A 20,807-nucleotide genomic window follows, 5' to 3' on the forward strand; every position below is an offset into this window, starting at 1 on the left:
ACCACAATAAGGCTTTGACACATGCATATGTATCATCATTGTCCTAGCTACCTCCAGTAAATGGAAATTCTTACGTTCAGCTACACCATTTTATTGAGGGGTAAAGACACACGATGTTTGATGAATAATTCCAAGTTCTTGACAAAAAACTTGGAATTTATGACTCATGAATTTGAGGCCATTATCGGTACGTAAGATATGAAACGAAGCAGCAAATTGAGTTTTTATTTCATTGAAGAAAAGTTTGAATACATCAAAAGCCTCATATTTTTCCTTAAGAAGGTAAATCCAAGTAAACCTACTAAAATCATCGATAAAAGACATAAAATACCTTTAACCAAATTGATTAGTCATAGGACAAGGACCCCAGATGTCTGAGTGTACAATCTCAAATATATGGTTGGTGTTATGAGACAAGACTAGAAACAAACTTCTGTGATGCTTGCCTAATTGACTCGACGCACACTGAAATGAAGAAATAGAGAGAAAATTTGGAAATACTTGAGTCAGTTTTGCTATAGACGGACGACCTACCAACAAGTGCCACAATATAGGAGAATTTGCAGTATGTAACACTTGAATACTATTTTGTCGATGGTTCTCTAGGTAGTATAATTCATCTCTCTCACGAGCTGAACCAATCGACTTCCTCGTCATGAGATCCTGAAAAACACAATGAGTAGGATAAAATGTGATGGAACAACTCATGGACTTGGCTAGTTAACTAACCGACAACAAATTTAGAGGAAACTTGGGAATAAAAAGCGTTGACTAAGGAGACAAAAAAGAAGCAAGAGTAACATTGCCTACTCCTTGAGCAAGAAAGGGAGAACAATTTGCAAGATTAACATGTTTTACACACAAAAACTCTTTTAAATTGGAAAAAGAATGACAACATACCTTACATGTGTCTGGAAGGTCTTGAGTCAAGAACCCAAGATGGTCACAAATAAACATGATAAACTGCCATACCTGAGTCAACACTTGTAGAACTAGGAACTGGGATGGAAGTATGAGCTACAAATGTTGAGGTTGAAGCAACAAAGATTTGGACTATGTGTTGAGCAATTTGTTGTTGCTACTGTATCAATTGTTGCATATCATTTAGAGCACCCAGTGTAACCAACATAGAAAAATTTAAACTCCCACTTCCACTATCAAGAGTTATAGAATTAGCCCACGCAAGCTTCCCAAATATAATCCAACATATGTCAAAATAATGATTGTTTCTGCCACAATGAACACACTTCCTTTCTAACTTACCATCACCACGTCCTTTACCTCTAGAGAAATTTGTAGGGGCTAATGTAGTGTTGAAAAAATTAAGAATAGTGACTTCTATTATCTTGCCTCATTTACCTGTTCCAGGTACAATAGTCTTCTCAACCATTATAATCCGATCAAAAGTAGTAGAGAGAGTAGGGATTTCATCTGAAGATAACACGAGCTTTAATAACATCAAATTCAGCACCTAAACCATCCAAATTTTTTGCATCACCTTGTTTTCATTCATAGAAAATGGATGATATACGTTGATGTCCTACCATATACCAATGAATGTACTATAATGTTCTGTAACGGTTCGATTTCCTCTTTTCAACCCCAAAAAGTCTGTATGCAGCTCATAAAATTGTGAGACATTGTTCTCCTATGCATATAAAGATTCTAGAGACAACCGCATAGCCTTTGTTGTCTCACAATTCATCGCTTGATTTCTAAGATTAGAATCAATACTGTTGACAAACCAGGCCATAACCTGACTGTCCTCTGCCTCTCAATCATCATCTAGAGGCACTAGAGGATCAACTCAATAAATTTAACTTAGTTTTACCCCTTAAGATACATTTTGACATATCCCAATTAAGATAATTAGGCCCTATTAATTTTTCCAAAGTAATTATGATGGTATCCTTTCCATCAAATCCAAAATTTACTCTAGTCAGAGTATAAACTTCTCTTGTCCCACCCATAATACTGACATTTGATCACAAAATAACCAATTTAAGCTTCCAGACAATTTCCAGATTTATCACTAAGGTGAGCCCCACTCACAAAATTAGGGTTAGGGCATAGAAACAAGGTATCTGCACTTCAATAATCTAATAACCAATAATGCAAAACTATTTCAACCAATATCATGCAAAAGTGGTAGCAATTAGGGCTGATGTAGTTAATTAGGTGATGATGTAGTCATCCAACATTGGGTTGGGTGACATAAATCTCAAAAAACCCAATTAAGAACCCAATTAGGGCAATCAAAGTGTAGAACATCCATCAATGATTCATAAAGACCCCTAAGGTTATGGCACGGAAAAAAAACTTAACTTTGATGAACTAACATCAAAATCCTGTAGTTTTTCTCCTAGCAAGTTGTCCTCTTAAAAATGGCAAAATTTTGTTGTAGAATGCTCCCAACTAGGGGTGGCATCGAGTCGAGCTGAGCCTAAACCTGCCTATGTTCGAGCCGAGCTTGATTTAAATAATTCGAACTTGAGCTCGATCCCAGTCCAGCCTCGAGCCTAAAATTGTTATCGAGCTCGAGCCCAATAATTTTTACCGAGTTCGAGCTGAGCTCAAGCTTCAACATACATTTAAAACTTTTCAAAAAATACATATCAAATAAATTGTATGTAAAATTATGCATACATTTTACATAAAATTGGGTATGACCTCTACATAAAATTGGGCATAACTTATGTATATAATACCTGTATAAAATTGGGCATAACTTATGTATATAATACCGGTATAAAATTAGGCATGACCTCTACTTAAAATTGGGCATAATCTATATACATAATACCTGTATAAAATTATCTATACAATCCATAAACACTCCATAAAATTGTCTATGCATTCCATAAACACTCCATACAATTGTTTATACACTCCATACACTCCATAAAATAGTCTAAACACTCCATACACTACATAACATTATGAATAAACTCCATACAATAATCACAACAAAATTAAATGAAATATCACTATTAATTTACAATCACCCAAATAAAAACTATAAATTCATTATAAATTTACAAACTATAGTTGTTTCTCTTCATACTAGAAAATAATATACGTCCCTACATGAGCAAAATCTCCACCTATGGCAAAAACAAAAAAATAAAATTAATTATTGTCAGATAAAAAAATACTCTTCCACTATTAGTTACTTAATGTAGTTAAAAATATTAAAATTACCATGATGAGAAAAACATGAAAAATCATGTAGCTGGTAGCATTATCTCTATACTCTTCTTCTCAGGTTGTAATCATAAAACAAAATTTTAATAAATAAAACTAAAAAATATACTAAAAAATATCATAATAAATAATTAATCAAAGAAATTCACCTTTTGATTTTTCTTTCCTCCGTGAAGAGCCCGAACCCAATCACTGTCACAAATCAAAGCTACTGTGGATATGGGAATTATAAGGATGTCTGCTGCCATCATAGATAATACCCGAAATTTCATATGATTCACTTTACACTATTCTAAAATATCAAAATCATATTGTGAAGTTTTCTCACGAATATATACACCTTCTTCAAGATAAATTTTCAATTCTAACCTCGGTGAATTAACTACGTCCACTTGTTTCACATAATTCATTAACTTTGACCAACCTGAACTTGATAAAGAATATGACCTACAACTTGTGGAAACACCCATAGAGCTAGTACTTGAAGCAATCTCTTCATTTCTAATATCCACATTATATAAGGATACATATTCATCGTAGATCTCATATAAGGTGTGTCGAACTAAGTTTATATTCATCGTAGCTTCCTCAGAATATATCTCGGGAAAACACATTTCAATCAACCTTAATTTGACCCTTGGATCCAAAACTGAAGCAACAACCATCAATAAATTACATTCACCCCAGTACTTCTTAAATTTCTCTTTCATTCTACTAACCATTATCCTAATGAAAATATTTTCATTTGTAGAATGAAAATTCAAAACTTCTTTTACCCTACATACTTCATTAAGGTACAAATTAGAAGTAGGGTAATCACTCCCAAAAATTATATTAGTAACTGCATTAAAAACTTCTAGAATCTCACACACCATGTCAACCATTTCTCATTCATCATGACTTGGCAAACAATCATAAGTTGGTTATCTAACTTTAAATCTAGAGAATGTATCTTTAAATTTTAATGTAGAAGACAACATGTCACAAGTGGAGTTCCAATGAGTTGGACAATCAATAACCAACTTCTTTTCACCTAGTTCTAGTAGTTGTACAATTTCAAAAAAAGTGTGAAGTCTAGCCTCAGACAGATTTATGAATTTGACACTCTCACACACATTCTCAATGATATCCTTAATTTGAACAAGACCATCTTAGACTAATTAGTTCAGAATATGAGCACAACAATGCAGATGAAATAACTTCCCACCACAAACCATTTTTTTTTCCTTGAAAAATTTTCTTTCAAAACTCTTATACAAACATCATTATATGCAATATTATCAACTGAGATACTAAATACTTTATTTTTTTTTCCACTCTTTCAAACACTTGTAAATAACATCTGCTATATCAACGCCACGACGAGGAGGAACATGCACAAAACTCAAGACTCGTTTTTGTAGCTTCCAATTACTGTCAATAAAATGCCCAATAATAACCATGTATTCAATCTTTTAATTTTGGGACTTCCAAATATTCGTGGTAAGACTAATCTTGTTAATCTCTTTTAATAAAAATTTCAATTTTTTTTTCTCTACCTCGTACACCTCCATACACTCCTTCTTAATGGTCTTACGAGATATTTTCTCATAATTTATATTTGCCATTTTCATTACAAAATTAAATCCCTCTTCTACTATCATGAATGGATGCTCATGCATAAGAATTCAATGAGCAATGAGTACTCTCATTTGAACTTGATCATATTTGCCTCCAAAATCCATAAAAGGAAGTCCAAATGGACTCTGATCAACATTAGACTCCACTCCCACTAGTTGAAAGTTTATGGTTTTTTGTTTTCTCATTGCCACTTTTCTACTAGGGCAGCGTTTCAAATGTCGACTCATATGTGTGGTCACTCCACTACTAATAACACTTAAATTGATTTTACAATGAACACACTGAACCTTTTTTGTACCATTAAATGATACTTCTTTGAATTCCAACCACACATGAGACTTTTTCTGTCTTTTTGAAGTATGGGTAGAGTCACCTTCACCCTCATTTAGGGTAATTTCATCTGGGCCCACTTTTACGATATTAATAGTTCTAGAGGGTAGTGACTCTGGTGGAGTTGAGTCACTATCTATGGCCACACTAGAACTAGTGTTAATTATTGATGTCAATTGAGGGGGAGGTGTTGACACTCTTACTTCTACAAAAAAACAAAATTACAAATTAAAAGCATAAAGAAAAGAAAGCAATCCAAACAACAAAGATCCTACACATAATTTAAGATACTTATCAGCCATAAGGAGAACAATGCCTACGATGATTAACGATTCTAGGGGGAACAGTTTAATGACATTGAAAGGAAAAGAAAAGCAAGATTATCAAAAGATTCAAAAGTGCTGAAGTAGGAACTTGTATGTACCTCCTTAGGGAGGTTTCTACATTAACTATAACTTTAGAACACAATATCCTAAAATAAAATTACCCAAATACCCCTAACCTTTAGCATTCTTATATCTTTAAAAAAATATCTCTCTCTCTCTCTCTCTCTCTCTCTCTCTCAAATAAAAGTGCTTCGGAATTGATCTCACCCCTTATATTGCTTGATATGGCACATATATTGGCAGTAGGGATACCCTTGCTGAAAGGACAATGCTTCAAGCAGGGAGCGAGAAACACCTTAGGACCAAGTTTGCTCTTTCATTACTCTTCTAGTATTCTGATGAAATTCAACCTCAATACCAAGAAATTAATGATTTATAGAAAGTTAAAATTGCATCTAACTTTCCCTCTCTAAACTTTAAAACTTTCCTTTTTCAGTGAGGTAATAACCAAAATACAGTTAAGCTTTATAACTAAATCTAAATAATGAAAAACACCCTTTGTAATTTAAAAATGGAGCTCCCTTCAAAAGAGGAGTTACCTTTTAGTGTTATAGTGATTTCCATGCTTATTTCTCTAAAAAAAATTCTGAAACAATACACTGGATATGCACTATATCTTGGACTGTACTGGGATATTTCCACATTTCCACACTCGCTAATGCAGAACAAGGTTTATAGGTCATATCTTAGAGCAGAGTGGTGCATATTGGTATTGGGTATTTTATCAGCATACTTGAAATCTGAAACAATACACTGGATATGCACTATGTGTTGGGCTGTACTGTGATATTTCCACAACATTGACTCTACGAAGATATTTTCACACTAGATACAGAAGATAAAAATGAAAAAAATAATCAGCATTTCACTTACAGAAACAAAAAGAGTGTTCGCTGTTCGGGGATATTTCCAAAAGTTTTTCCAAGAATGAAGGAGCACTGTTGAAGCGAAGCAAGAATTAGAGCTTTTGTAGGGTTAGGTCGACGACGAAAAAAAAAAAAGAAGATTAAATAAAAATCTTACCTCCTTCCGTCGGACCATCACTTTTGTCTCGTCGGCGAGGAAGAACTTCGGATGAAGAAATCGAAGAGGAAGAAGATAAAAGATGAAGAAATCGCAAACGAAGAAATCGAAGAGTCTGAGACAGAGAGTGAGGAATCGAAGAGGAAGAACAAGGAATATAAAGACCAAAATCTCCAGTTTTCGATGAATCGCCGCCTAACAGACAACGATTCTGATCTCTAATCCACGATTTTCCGCGACAAATCGTGTTGCCATGCCAGAGACGGAATGGAAGAGAGTCCCACGACGCGACTCTCTTCTCGGTCCCGAGACTCCCGAAATCCCAAATCCCCCGACTCGCGACCCGAACCTGGATTCGTTCGAGCTCGGTCCGTTAATTTAAACGAGCCGATCCTGGATCTTGAACTCGGCTCAAGAAAAATCCAGGGATTCTAAATCGAACTAAGCTGGCTCGGTTCGAAGCCACCCCCTACTCCCAACAACAATCTACTACTGATACACCATGTAAAAATCCAAATTTGGGTGAAAGAAGAAGATGAAAAAAATAAGAGAAAAAAGAGCAAAGAGAGAAGAAATTTATAAAAAAACTTGAAAGACTTCATTGGGAATCGTACACAAATTTCTAAACTTCTTAAATAGGTGTTTTGAGTTATAAAATGAAAGGAAAAAGTTAAGAGAAAAAAGAGAAAAGAGAGAAGAAATTTATAAAAAAAACTTGAAAGACTTCATTGGGAATTGTACACAAATTTCTAGATTTCTTAAATAAGTGTTTTGAGTTATAAATTACAAAAATACCCCTATACTCTTAATAAACCTTAATCTCCTTATATCTCCAACTACACATCCTATGTACATAAAAAATTTAAACATTAATATAATTTAATAAACAGAACAAGATTACATAAAGAAAATTAACTAGTAAAATAGTAAAATGACCAAAATACACCTGGATGTATTTTCTAACAAAACCCAACGAATTATCTTTATCGGATTTAAAACATTTGGATAGAAATTCAACAGACTTAATTGTTATTGGTTGTAACAGATATCACAAAACTGCTGAGGAAAACAAAAATACATTTTGATTGGGTCCTCTATGACGATTATGAAGATCTTTGCTCGTATAGACGCCCTGCAATCTGTTGTTGAATTAAATAGAGCTCTCCCTTGACAGTGCCATCTGGTCCTTACAGGGCTTCCTTGGCTTGTTTTCTCCACCTATAATGTAATAAGACTGTCTCAAGATGTTTACACATGTAGATCTTTGTTAGAGCTCCATACAGGGGGGACAACAGTATCAGTAACAACAGCAGCTCCATTCTCAACATTAATTAGAGGATCTGATTCAGTTTCCTTGACCTGTGAAAGATCAAATAACATTAGGATGGGTCTGCACTAGAAGGACAATTTTGAGATTTAAATGCACTAGTCATATCTACAAAGAATTTGCAAAACTTACTTATCCAATTAAGTTAGTCATATCCATTCAAATTGCATGTCAAAGATGACATTTTCTAACAACAATAAAGGCAATGGGACTACAGAGAGACGGATCCTTCCAAAACTGGCATGTTTCACATAACAATCATCCTGCTAGATGTTGGGCTCTTTACCAACTCTAAAGCATGTCTCTACACCATGAATACAGCATATATAAAGCTATTTCTTCTTTTTCTCAGAACAATATGATACTGTGTAACCGTTAATTCATAACTGTAAAAAAAAAAAACCACTTCCAGATTTGTTGTTCATTCATGTTTAGTCCATCCCCAGAAAAACTACTACTTTCTGATATTTCAACTCCAGCCTCTCCAAAAGACTTCAGACCCCCACTCCCCCACCCCCATCCCCCCACTTGCATGTGCTCGGCATATCAAAGGAGTGAGCTAACAAGTCATTTTATGCACAATTAAGAACAAAACAGGTGCAAATAAAATGAAGATTTCCTTGCAAGAAAACTTCAGAAAGCAATATGGTGCACTTGTTCCCCTTCTCCAAAAAGCCGACATGGGGGAAGCGATCTTCAAAGGATGACTCCATGGATGCAATTTTGCCTTGGGTAGCAAAAGGCGCTTTCATATCATGAAAATATGCAAAAGAAAGAAGAATATTTTTGCTGCATACAAATGAAAAATTGCATCTCTTTGTTGTGAGATTCTGTCTATCGCTTAGATCGAGGGGATTTTTACCCCTTTCTCCCCTTCATTTTGAGGTCCATGAAAGAGGAAGTTTAGCTAAACACCTCTTTTCAAGAAACCTTCTTCACTGGGAGGTTTTTGTCCCCAATGAACTGGTGTAAACCCCTGTGCAAAATTTCGGAACCTTCGTATTAGAGTACCTGAGACAATTGCGCTGCTGATTCACTGGCCTTTTGCTGACTCTCATGGGTGAAGTAGTAAGAGTAAAGGATCATCCCAACTAAGGCAATCAGTATCCCAAATATGTTGCGCCAGCTGAATGGATCATGAAGAAGCACATATCCAAAAGCCAAAACTAAGCACGTCTTAAGATGCCCGAGGACCTGATATGTTACAGGAGACGTCTTTCCAATTACAAGAAATGTGCTAAAATTGACTGAGACAGAGATGAGGCAAGACAACACAATGAAAACCTGCAGTAGTCGTAAAGCTCCAATTATTGACCAGAGAAGTAAAATATAAGCTCATGGGAAACAAGGAAATTCTTTTCAATGCTTACCAGCACTTGAGGTGTATACTTGAAAGCAAAAACATTTTGGTTTGTCAAAAGCCCATCCAGAAATGGTCCAGAAATGAACAATGTCAAGGCCTGGTAGGGGCAAGATTGATACAGGAGTTGAGTTGAGGACACCTTGAACCTTTTCTGGATAGTATTTGTCATCTAAGAGCAGATTAAGGTCTTAATCAAAAAATATTCACATGCGAAGAAAATATTCTTTTATTTAAATATGGAAGTTTTTGGATAATGTCAGTTCAAACCTCGACACATCTACCCTAGAAGACTTTTTCAGGTTACAGGTCTGTTCAAAAGGTAAAAGCCAAAAAGCAGTAAAGAACAATCTTTAGTTAGACCACATAAAAGGATACAATTTGGGCAATGCATGTTGTCACAACTGCAAGCAGAGACAACACAGAACCCAGTACGTTCAGTTGAAGATCTGTCACAGTTGCAATTCCAACACCCACAAGAAGGATGGCAAGGGAGAACTGGATGGTCTGACTGTGAAAAAAAGAAACAAAGGTTATGAGCTTAATCACAACAAGAGTGAATCAGCATGTGATTTCCAGGATTCCAAAAAAACAAAGAGAAACTTTTGCAAGGCATCTTTAGTAGCAGATCCATGTTAAGAACCTGAATTTTTTCCTGAAGAAAAGAGTCTCAAGAAGAACAGTACAAGGAATAATCGCCAGTTTTGTCATCTGCATGAAAAAGAAGAAGTATCTGTTAGCAGCTATACATTTCTTTTTCCAACAACAAAGACAACTTCAAAATACAAGAAATCTACATTCCACGAGGTTCCAGAGTAGCAACCATGCCAATTCATATGTCAAGGAAAAACTGCAACCAGATACAGCCCATAGACAAAGATAAAAGTCCTATATTCTAAGTTGAAGAAAAGAATACTACACCAAGAAAGTGTGTAAATTAAACAGGGTCATGTTGACTTTGCACATCATAATGTAGTTGTTCACCTAGTACTGACAAAATAGAACTTCGTATCATCTAATCTAACTCAACTCCGAAATGCATAATGTATCATATGCATTAAAAACAAGAGACTGTGGATTATGAAGGAACAAGTACACACACAATCTGAGATTCAGGTCTTCAATCTTTTTACTTCTATGATGAAAACTCTAAGGTTTAGAGTAATTGAAACTTCTGGAATTGAAACTCTAAGATGGCATTAAGATTTATTAACCATCAGAATAGGAAATATTCAACATCATACCTGGTAAAAACCTACAGAGTTGAAACCGAGACTCAGATTTAGAAGTCCAATGGAGATCCCATTAAGTATTCCAAACCCCATTACAGCTCTTGCATCAAAAGGTTTGTGTTCAAACAATTTCATCCATAATGCCAAATGAAGAGAACAAAACGTGACCAGAAGATGCCAGCTTGTGAGAGTTGTGGCTGGAAATAAATGAAAAATTAGCAACATGGAAGCAGACAATAAGTTGCACAAAAATAGAACATAAGTGAATTCAAAACCTAAACCATTGAGGATTTGCAACAAAAATTATAACTCTCCAAGGATCCTAATGGCATTTGTTTGCACAGTTTCTTAGATATTGATGAGAAAACAGGTTTTATATCTCAATGTTTCTTGACATGGCAAACCCCACCAGCCAAACTTGCAGAAGCTTTTGGCTAGCCACCTCAAAATGACTGACTTATAAACTTTGTTTCACTAATGCCCCTTTCCAAGAAAAGTCAAAATTACTCTTACATACAGTGAATGTTACACGTTGCTCTCTGGATTTAGCCGAATTTTCAGATCAAACATGGTCAATGTGCAGTCTTGCTAACCATGTGATCATTATTACCAAAGTGTCTATATCTAATTCCAATTCCCCACCGAGTAGAAAAAGTTATGCACAAAGAAAATCATAAACAGAAAATAGCAATCTATTTGACGTTAATAAACAACCAGGTTACCAAAAATTAAACTGAAGCAAAAAATTTCCATAGAAATCACTTCAGTTGGAAAAACATTACTTAAATTTATAATTTCCACACATAAAAATAGGTAGAGAAACAGAGAAAAGAGAGATGTGAAAAAAATTCTTTTCTTAGAAGAAGGAATAATGGATCAAGCGGCGAGGAATATAAAAGGAGCTATGAGGAATTCCCTACAAATATCATTTTTGGTTACTAAAATAAGTCAATATTCAAAAACAGAAACAAATAAAACAGAAGTATATAGAGACAAAGTGACATGACCTTTCAAAAACAACCAGTTCTAGAATCCCCTGCACAACAGACTTGGAAACTACTACTTTATTAAGGAAGAAAAATGAAAACAAAAACATACATAAAATTTTTGACAAACAAGATTAGTTTTCAGTTATACTGATTTTTTAGCACCACCAGATGAAAACGTAGAAATAATTTAGATATGATTAATACATCAAATGGCATTAGAGACAAGAAAATAAATAATAGCTGAGAATTACTAAGAAACCAAATACGGAGGAAATGATAAATATAAGCAAAGGACACGCGAAAGCGTGGCTACGCATGAAATTGTTCAAGGTTTAAAACTGAAGATCCAAATTTATATTCAAAAGAAGATAGTAGATAAATCAATTGTACCAAAAATGCAACTATAACTGAAATGATTTCACTAATTTCCCACCAAAAACATTCCATTAACTATCTCGACATACATACACGAGTTCATAATGTCCAGAAATGGGAGAAGAAAGTACAGGGATTGAAGTATAGCCTTGGCAATTCAAACTAAATGCATATCTTGGAGAAGGGAAAACTGCAAACTTCAAACAATCAAAATTACAGCGTGCGTAAAGATTCGAATAGAATTGGAAAAGTTCAAACTTGTTTAACTAAAATTGGCAAAACAAACTCAGAAAGACCTTGTAAAGAGAGAATAAAAGAGATCGCGTACCAAAGGTGAAACCAAGCGTGCTAATAAGTGCCTTGTTACAAATGACGATCGAAACTGAAGAGACAACAGAAAGAGTCAATGCTCCAACAGTTCCTAGCTGAAAACGCTCGTTCTCGCTCATCTTGCTGACACTCTCCAGCACTATCACACTATTTACGATCTAGATCTGCCATTTCCACTCTAATCAGAACATCAAACGCCATCCGAAGCCAAAAAACAAAAAAATAAAGGTAACAAACCAATAACAAAATCCATTAGAAAGTAAGCAATACAAGGCAAAGGCAGTACCTCATTTCCAGGTTCTATCAACAGGATATAAAGCTCGAGCTATACTAATTGAACAGAATTTCTTCCAAACAGACGCATAGACGCGAATCAGCTCTCTGTCCTGACAACCTAAAACTTGATAGGAAAATAAAAACCGAGCCTCGGAGCCCTAGATCTGCTTCAGAAAAACTTTATGGAATAATTTACAGGAATGCACAGTTCATCTAATTTGATAGAGAGAGAGAGAGAGAAAGAGAGATGAGAAAATGTCGAAAATCTGTAAAATGATTATTTTGATGTATTATAATGCAAGATGAGAAGGAGAGTGAGACGGGGGAGATAGCGTTTGGCTGTTAAAGGTTTTACGGCCCCATTTTCACGGCGGCAAACGGGCGTTTCAGACGAACAAGCGCCCACTTATTCCGACTCTTTATACCCTCGTATTTTCTCATTACTACCAAATAACCTCTCTTCCATTTCATAGAAAGTTAAAAAAACTCATGGATCAGGATCGTCCATTTACTCGGTCCCACATACCAAGTAGGCACCAGTTTCATCAATCCAAGCGGACATCATAACCGTCCATTACTCCAGAATATTTTTTATACCAGTTACCTTTAAGTTGGTCATTAATATTAACTTAAAGATATGAAATCTAATTAAATATTATTTCGTTTATTGCAGGGGAATTTACATAATGGGCCCACGATAATCAAATGATATTTTCAAGGATATCCCGTTCACCGGGTGGACAGAAGTTTCCCTCGCGCTGCGGCCCCACCGGTTTCCGTCTCTTCCCAAACAGGGGATGGGATGGTCGTTGAATTCTAAACAAATAGGAAAAGATTATTAAATGATGAGAGAGATTTTAACGTGAGAAAACAGGCATGAAAATATAAACAAGTAATAGACTTTGATAAGAGAAAGTAGAGAGGGTAATCCATGCCTTGGATCCCATGCAATGCAAGAATAAATTATGTGGGTTTAGAGGTGAGGGGCTCAAGTAATGGGGGTGACGGGTAAGACGCCATGTGAGTTCACATTAGCCTTGGTGATCAAGTGTTTGACCAAAGAAAAGCATGAATTAAAGCTGGGTTTCCTACCTTTCTGTGTCCACAGTTTCTTGTTTCAACTCAAGAAGGTGGGTTTAAATGATTTGGGGGTGAGGAAACCATAGGAGAAGCCCCCCTTCCCCCCCCCCCCCCCCCCAATTTTAACTGGATTCCCCTTCTTTTACCTAATAGGTTTTCTTTTACCTAACTGGTATCAACAATTTCTATCCCATCCAACATAAAAAAGTTTTTCATCCCTGTATTTGAAATATTTGAAAAATAAAATAAAATTTGTCCAACTTGTTCCCCTTAAGAATTAGATACTTTAATTCTAAACTAACGAGAGTAATAATAACAAACGCGGAAGAAGGAAAATCAAACACAAGATTTATATAGGTTCGCCTCAAGGTGAGACTACATCATGTCTTCCGCCGTTGTGGTTTTCCACTATAAAGATGAAATAATTTGTAAGAGAAATCACACACAATTACAAGTGTTTTCTCTAACCTCTACTACAACTCATGTTCCTTCTCGGTGATGATAAAACCCTAATAGCGGCACTCCTCAATTATAAAGAGAAAATTAGGGTAATCGTAATATAAGAGTAAAATTCTCAAACTGCACTTAATGAAACAACAATTTATATATCATTGACCAGGTAAGGGCTTAGCCCCCTTCCAAACCCCACGACGACCTTACCACATTTGTCGATCCGCGTACCGACTCAGCGTAGGGTGTTGATTAGGCTCTACAACTTAACAATCTCCCACTTGGAGACTAATCCATCACTAATATCTCATCTACAGAGACAATAACTCCTCAATCCTCAGAGAGAAGTTCAACTGAAGTTGCACACAACTTCAGTTTCTCAATTGTAACAATCTTTGTCAACATATCAGTCGAATTCTAACTTCCTTGAATCTTCTCAAGTGCTAAGACTCCATCCTCTAAAACCGGTCTAACGAAGTGATAACGCACCTGTATGTGATTTGTTCCGTCATGATAAACGAGATTCTTTGCTAAATGAATAACACTCTAACTGCCATAATACAACACATTCTTCCCAGAAAGACTGTAACCATACCATCTCTTTGTTGGCTTCGGTCACAACAACATATTTTGCCTTAGTAGTGCAAAGAGCAACTATCTTCTGCAACTTAGAGACCCAACTAATTGTTGTACCACCTAATGTGTATACATATCCAGTGGTACTCTTCTTGCCATCAATGTCTCCAGCCATGTCAGCATCTACATAACCATGTAATCTCAAGTCTGACTTTCTGAAACATAAGGCTAAGTCTGCAATGCCTCTCAAATACCTAAGAATCCACTTCACCGCTGCCCAACTCCCACTACATGAGTTATGTCTGGTCTAGTACACACCATGGCTTACATGAGATTGCCAATAGCAGAAACATAAAACACATTGGACATGTTGGCTTGCTCCTGCTCTGTAGAAGGTGAATGTTCCTTAGATAGCCTAAAGTGACTAGCCAAAGGAGTACTCACTGGTTTTGCATCATTCATGTTGAATCTGTTCAACACCTTCTTCACATATTCTTCTTGTGACAATTTTAAGACATCAACATCCCTAATAATCCCCATCGCAAGGATTTATTTTGTTGCACCCAAATACTTCATTGCAAACTTCTTGGACAACTCCCTTTTTTAACTTTTCTATTTCCTATTTGCAAGCACCTGCTATCAACATGTCATCAATATATAGCAGTAGGATGATGTAAGAGTCATCAAACTTCTTCGCATAACAGCAATAATCTGTGTGGCACCTCAAGAAACCATTACTACTCATAAAGATGTCAAACTTCTTATACCATTATCTTGGAGTTTGTTTAAGACCATACAACTCTTGTGAAGTTTGCACACAATTTTCTCTTTTCCTTGTGCTTTGAAACCTTGTGGCTGCATTATGTAAATTTCTTCCTCTAAATCACTATGAAGAAAGGTTGTCTTTACATCCAATTGCTCTAAGTACAAATCTTCATTTGCCACTAGTCCAAGCACTGTTCTAATAGTAGTTAATTTCACTACTGGAGAGAAAATCTCAGTGTAGTCCATGCCTTCTTTTTGTTGAAAGGCCTTTACCACCAGTCTTGCCATGTACCGCTTGCTGCCATCATGTTCGTGTTTTATTCGGTACACCAATTTATTCTGCAAAATCTTCTTCTCTTTTGGTAGCTCGGTCAACTGCCATGTCTGATTGGATAACAATAAATCCATCTCATCCTTCATGGCCAACTCCCACTTGGTTAATTCATCAACTTGCACAACTTCCTCATAACTCTTTGGTTCTGGCCAACTCCCACTTGGTTGATTCATCAACTTGCACTACTTCCTCATATCTCTCTGGTTCACCTTTATCAGTCAACAAAATATAATTCAGTACAAGGGAGTACCTCTATGGTGGTGTTCTAGTTCTGGCATATCTCCTGAGTTCAGTCATAGAAATGTTCTGATTTACTTCTGGGGGTATATTTTCTTGATCTTTCTGAGAAATATTCTCCATCTCAATAGCTGGAAGATCTCTCAACTGAATCACTTAAGACTTCTTGGCTTCATCACTTGTGCTCTCAGACTCTATTCTCAACCTGTCTTTATACATGACACCTTCATTGAAGATCACGTCCTTGCTCCTGATAACCTTACAACTTTGATCATCCTAGAAGCGATAACCAAACTCGGTACCACCATAGACAATAAAGAAACATTTCTTAGATTTAGCATCAAGTTTACTTATAACACAAGAATCAATATGAATATAAGTAACACAACCAAAAACTTTCAAGAAAGAAAGGTTTACCTCTTTGCCAATCTAGACCTCTTCTGGTATTTTGCAATCCAATGGTGTTGAAGGGCCTTTGTTGATCAAATAGGCAGCAATGCTAACAGCCTCAGACCATAACATTTTCAAAGTCCTATGTATCCTCTCTGCCACACCATTCTGTTGAGGTTTTCTAGGAATAGTCTTCTTCATCTTGATTCCATTATTAGCACAGTATCGCTTGAAATCATCATCTATGTATCCTCCCCCATTATCTGACTGTAAGTACTTCACCTTCAAATTTTTTTCATTCTCAACCATTGTTCTCCATCTTTTGTATGTATCAAAGACATCAGATTTCTATTTAAGGAAATAAACCCATACTTTTCTGCTTGCATCATCAATAAATGTCACATAGTAGTTAGAACCACCAATGGAAGTAACAATTGAAGGCCCCCACACATTTGTGTGAACCAACTCCAATTTTGTTGTCTTTTGCTCCTTTAACCTTGGTAGCTTCCCTTTGGACTGAAGCACTTTAATTCCCTTCTCACTCATGTGACTGAGCCTATAATGCCACAAATCAAAATCAATAACAACATCAACAACTACAATCGTGTCTCTACAACTGGAAGTGATGTAAAAAGTTCCAGTTTTAACTCCTCGTGCAACAACCATGACTCTCTTAGTGACTTTCTAGGCAACACCATTAAAAGTCATAGTATGATATTCATCATCAAGTTGTTTTACTGAGATCAGATTACGCATCAGTTTTGGTACATGTCTCACCTTGTGAATTTTCCACACTGATCCATTTGACATCCTCAAACTGACATTACCAATACCGACAATATCCAAATGTTCTCTATCACCAAGATACACTTTCTCGTGATCTCCAACAACATAAGTCTCCATGATCTCACGATGTGTGGTAGTGTGAAAAGAAGCTCCTGAATCTAACACCCAAGAGTCAAAGGGGCTATCAACCGACAAGAGTAAAACATCTTGTACTTCTTTAGTCATCGTATTTGTAGCATCATTTTTTTTTCATCCTTCTTCGGTGCTCTGCAATTCTTCTTTATGTAACCAGACTTGCCACAATTCTAGGACTCCACATTCCCTCCGAATTTGGACTTGCTTCTACCATTCTTTGACTTTCCTCTACTATTGCCCTTGTTGAAATTCCTCTCGAAGTTCCTACCCCTAGTATCGACACTTAGGGTAGAATTAGATGTCGACGATTCTCGAGTCCTTTCTACAAACTTCCTCCACAAGAATGATATCCCATACAACATTAAATATCAAATTCCCATTGCCTACAGAGTTGCTGACCGCAACCCTCATAGGCTCCCAACAATTTGGCAGAGATGCCAAAATATTTAAAGGAGGAACTTCATTATCAAATTTAATTTGAACCGAGGTCAATTAATTGACAATAGTGCTAAACTTATTCAAATGCGATGTCACTGATGTATTTTCTGTCATCTTTAAATTGAAGAGTTTTTACATGAGATGTACCTTATTATTTGAGGAAGGAGTCTCATACATGTAGGACAAAATCTCCATCATCCCCACTATGGTTTTCTCTAATGCCACGTTGTGAGCAACGTTCTTCGACAGTGTTAACCGGACTACTCCCAACACCAGTCTATCGAGGAGATTCCACTCATCATCTTTCATACCTTCTGGTTTCATATCCAGAAGTGGTGTGTGCTACTTTTTACTGTAAAAATAATTTTTGACCTGCATCCTCTAGAATACAAAATTCATACCATCAAACTTGTTGATTCCAAGTGTTGATCCTTCTTCGCTAGCCATTGCTCTCACTCAAGAACCAAAGTTCTGATACCACTTGTTACGAATAAGACGTCCTAATTCCAAACTAAAAAGAGCAATAATAATAAACACGGAAGAAGGAAAAACAAACATGAAATCAAACTCAAGATTTATACAGGTTCGCCTCAAGGTCTTCTACCACTATGGTTTTCCACTATAAAGATGAAATAGTTTACAAGAGAAATCGCACACACTTACAGGTCGATCTACATACCGACTCAGGATAGGGCGTTGATTAAGCTCCAAAACTCAACAGTTCCATCACTATGCATCAATATACCAAGTATTTTCAGAATTTAAGTTTCCTAGTAGATATTAGAATGTAGGTCCAACCATTTTATTAATGAATGGTAAGAGCTGAGCTTCTAAGAAGAATATCCAGGATTTCAAAATTTTCATTTCTCAAAACAATTTCAAGACCATCCCAGCTTGTTCCAACTCTTTAGTTTGCCCCCACTTTGTTTGAAAGGTAATCTTCTAACTCTTGAAGACAATTCCCCACACAAATGGAATACTTTCTTGCTAGAAGTGATGAAGTTACAAGACAAGAAGAAAAGACTGATAAAGAATCGCAAGCCACCGATTTTTGTAATGTTTACCATGATTGGCACTTTATGAAGTGTGTTTGCCTTAGGGAAGTTGTAGTAATCCAAACAACCTCCATGAAAGAGTTTCTATCAGACCCAATACCTTTCCTGCATATATCAAAATTGCATGCTTTCCCAAACCCGAATCCCCATCCCCATCTGCATCCCCGTTTGGAGGATTAGTGGGAACAATTTCCAAAGAATGTTGAAGACATGCTGTAAGGAAGACAAAAGAGTTTGAAGGACATCAATAAGGTACTTCAATTGATATGTCCAATTGCAAGTATTACTTGATGTGGGATAAAAACTAAAAAGAAAAAGAACAAATATTAAAGTAGAGAATTTAATTTATGAGAACTCAGAATCAAAATACTAGAACAATCCAACTAAAACTATATTTAGAAAATAATGTTAAATTATTGAAACGAAATCTTCGAATATATAGCACATGACCTGATAAAAAAAGAAAAGACATTATAGCCATCAACAGATATTCACAAGTAAACAATTACAATCACCATAATAGGAAAATAAAGACTAGAAGTTTCAAAGAAAAAGGCATAAAAACAAGAAAAAGACCTATCAAGCAGCTTTCCACTTTTTCCTATGATGGTGATGGGAAACTAACAGAGCGACTATAGAGAAGAAATCTGAAAAACACGAGCTTGTGTTGTTTTGGGCAATATGGGACATGAATAGAAAGATTCAAAGTCCAGGGTCTCCATGATATGTCCTCTAAGCTTCAAGGTAATGAGAGAGAATGGAAAAGGTAAAGTGATAGAGACTGAGGAAAGCAATTAGAATTGTGAAAATAATTTACCTATTTTTTTCTGAAAAAAAGATGTATTTGTATTAACAAGAGAAAATTTAGAGCAAATCCCTATCAACAAGAGATTGCAGATTAATTTACCTTTCTTTGCATCTTAATACTTGTTAACCCTTTTTTTTTTTTTTTGGTTTGAAAGAAAAGGAAGGGGGGAAAGGGAAAAAAGAGGAAAAAAGTAAAAGAAAGTGAAAAGAAAAAATGAGGTGTCTTTTTCTTGCTTGGTACAATGTCAAAGTGGAGAATAAAAAGGAAGAGAAATATAGTTCTTTTTGTTTGGATGATTTAAAAAGTGAAAAGGTAAGAAAAATATAAATGGTTCTCCTGTTTCTCTCTTGCTGCCATTGTTTCAACAAAATATGAGTCCACCCAATTCCCTAACAGCTAATTTTCCCTGACACAACCCCATTGCCTGGAGTGCAGATAGGGTTCCTGGGGTAGGTTCCCAGTTTAAACTGTCTACCATTTCGAGTAATCTGTGTTTTAGAGATAAGACTCAAATGTAAGCAGTGACCTTCTTGTCCAATTATCAGAGCTTATAACAAAAAAGAAGGCAAAAGGTCCACAAAGCTCATAGCAGAAGATTCTTTACGTTTTCGATGCAGACAAAATGCAAAAGTTTCTGTTTAGCCTGAAAATTAATAGACATAGTACAGGTAAAAATCAGATAACGTTGAACTTAGAATTCAAATCTTACCCTTAGCTTAAATCCAATTTTCTTGTAATCACTCTCAACTCAGCAGTCAAAAAATGCATCATGTACCATTGGTACTACAATCCCATAGTAACCATTCTTCGTGGCAATGATGGTTTTCTTATTAGAAGTACACAAAAAAAATAATGCTGGATGAAGAATCCATGAAGACAGGGATGAATAAGTTAAGGAAAAGAAAAGGACAGAAAGATAAGAACACATAAAACGAAGGCCTGTACTCCCATTTTCTACAAAACAGCATAAGGACAGACACTGAAAGGCAGTGCGCAGAACTGATTTCTTCCGGTTTTCAAGTTTCACCGTCAAATTTTCTGTGTTATTCACCTTATAACTTTGGGAACAAACAGATCAATGAAAAGGAAGAGCTGCTTACCCAAATTCACATGACGGTTTGTGTGATACCTTTTTGACTCCTCTCAACATGAAATTTCCTTTCTGCTTCACTCAGCGGTGGCAGCGGGCAGCGGTTTGGTTTCACGAGGAAGCTGACCCGACCAGACCCGAAAACTGAAGGTTTGGGTTCTGTGTTTCACCCTGGGGTTGGGGTAGGACTGGAAAAAAAACACCGTTAGGA

General features: G+C 36.0%; 1 protein-coding gene across 2 annotated transcripts; it reads right to left on the minus strand.

The window, feature by feature from the left end:
* Positions 1 to 7,518: 7,518 nt before the first annotated feature.
* On the minus strand, positions 7,519 to 12,813 carry LOC137934279 (UDP-xylose transporter 3-like). Of its 2 annotated transcripts, none has more exons than XM_068778570.1 (8): positions 12,463 to 12,813; positions 12,175 to 12,354; positions 10,495 to 10,679; positions 9,894 to 9,961; positions 9,629 to 9,761; positions 9,261 to 9,422; positions 8,902 to 9,174; positions 7,519 to 7,922 (listed from the first exon to the last, which is right to left on the minus strand). In XM_068778570.1, the coding sequence occupies exons 2-8, from the start codon at positions 12,293 to 12,295 to the stop codon at positions 7,812 to 7,814; spliced, it is 1,053 nt and encodes a 350-aa protein (XP_068634671.1). In that variant the 5' UTR covers positions 12,296 to 12,354; positions 12,463 to 12,813; the 3' UTR covers positions 7,519 to 7,811. The 2 variants fall into 2 exon arrangements, with proteins under 2 accessions (XP_068634671.1, XP_068634664.1); XM_068778563.1 differs by having other exon boundaries at positions 12,175 to 12,340; positions 12,463 to 12,812.
* Positions 12,814 to 20,807: the final 7,994 nt, after the last annotated feature.

This window comes from Aristolochia californica, unplaced genomic scaffold (assembly GCF_029961685.1).
Source record: "Aristolochia californica isolate CCGP_79_NKW_82.1479 unplaced genomic scaffold, dmAriCali1.0.hap1 SCAF_10, whole genome shotgun sequence".
Lineage (NCBI taxonomy): Eukaryota > Viridiplantae > Streptophyta > Magnoliopsida > Piperales > Aristolochiaceae > Aristolochia > Aristolochia californica.

Coding starts and splice junctions, on each gene's coding strand:
- LOC137934279 (XM_068778570.1), bottom strand. CDS start 12,295: ATGAGCGAGAACGAGCGTTTTCAGCTAGGAACTGTTGGAGCATTGACT. Junction 10,680..12,174: donor CACGCTTGGTTTCACCTTTG/GTACGCGATCTC, acceptor ATTTATTTCCAG/CCACAACTCTCACAAGCTGG. Junction 9,762..9,893: donor TTCTTCAGGAAAAAATTCAG/GTTCTTAACATG, acceptor TTTTTTTCACAG/TCAGACCATCCAGTTCTCCC.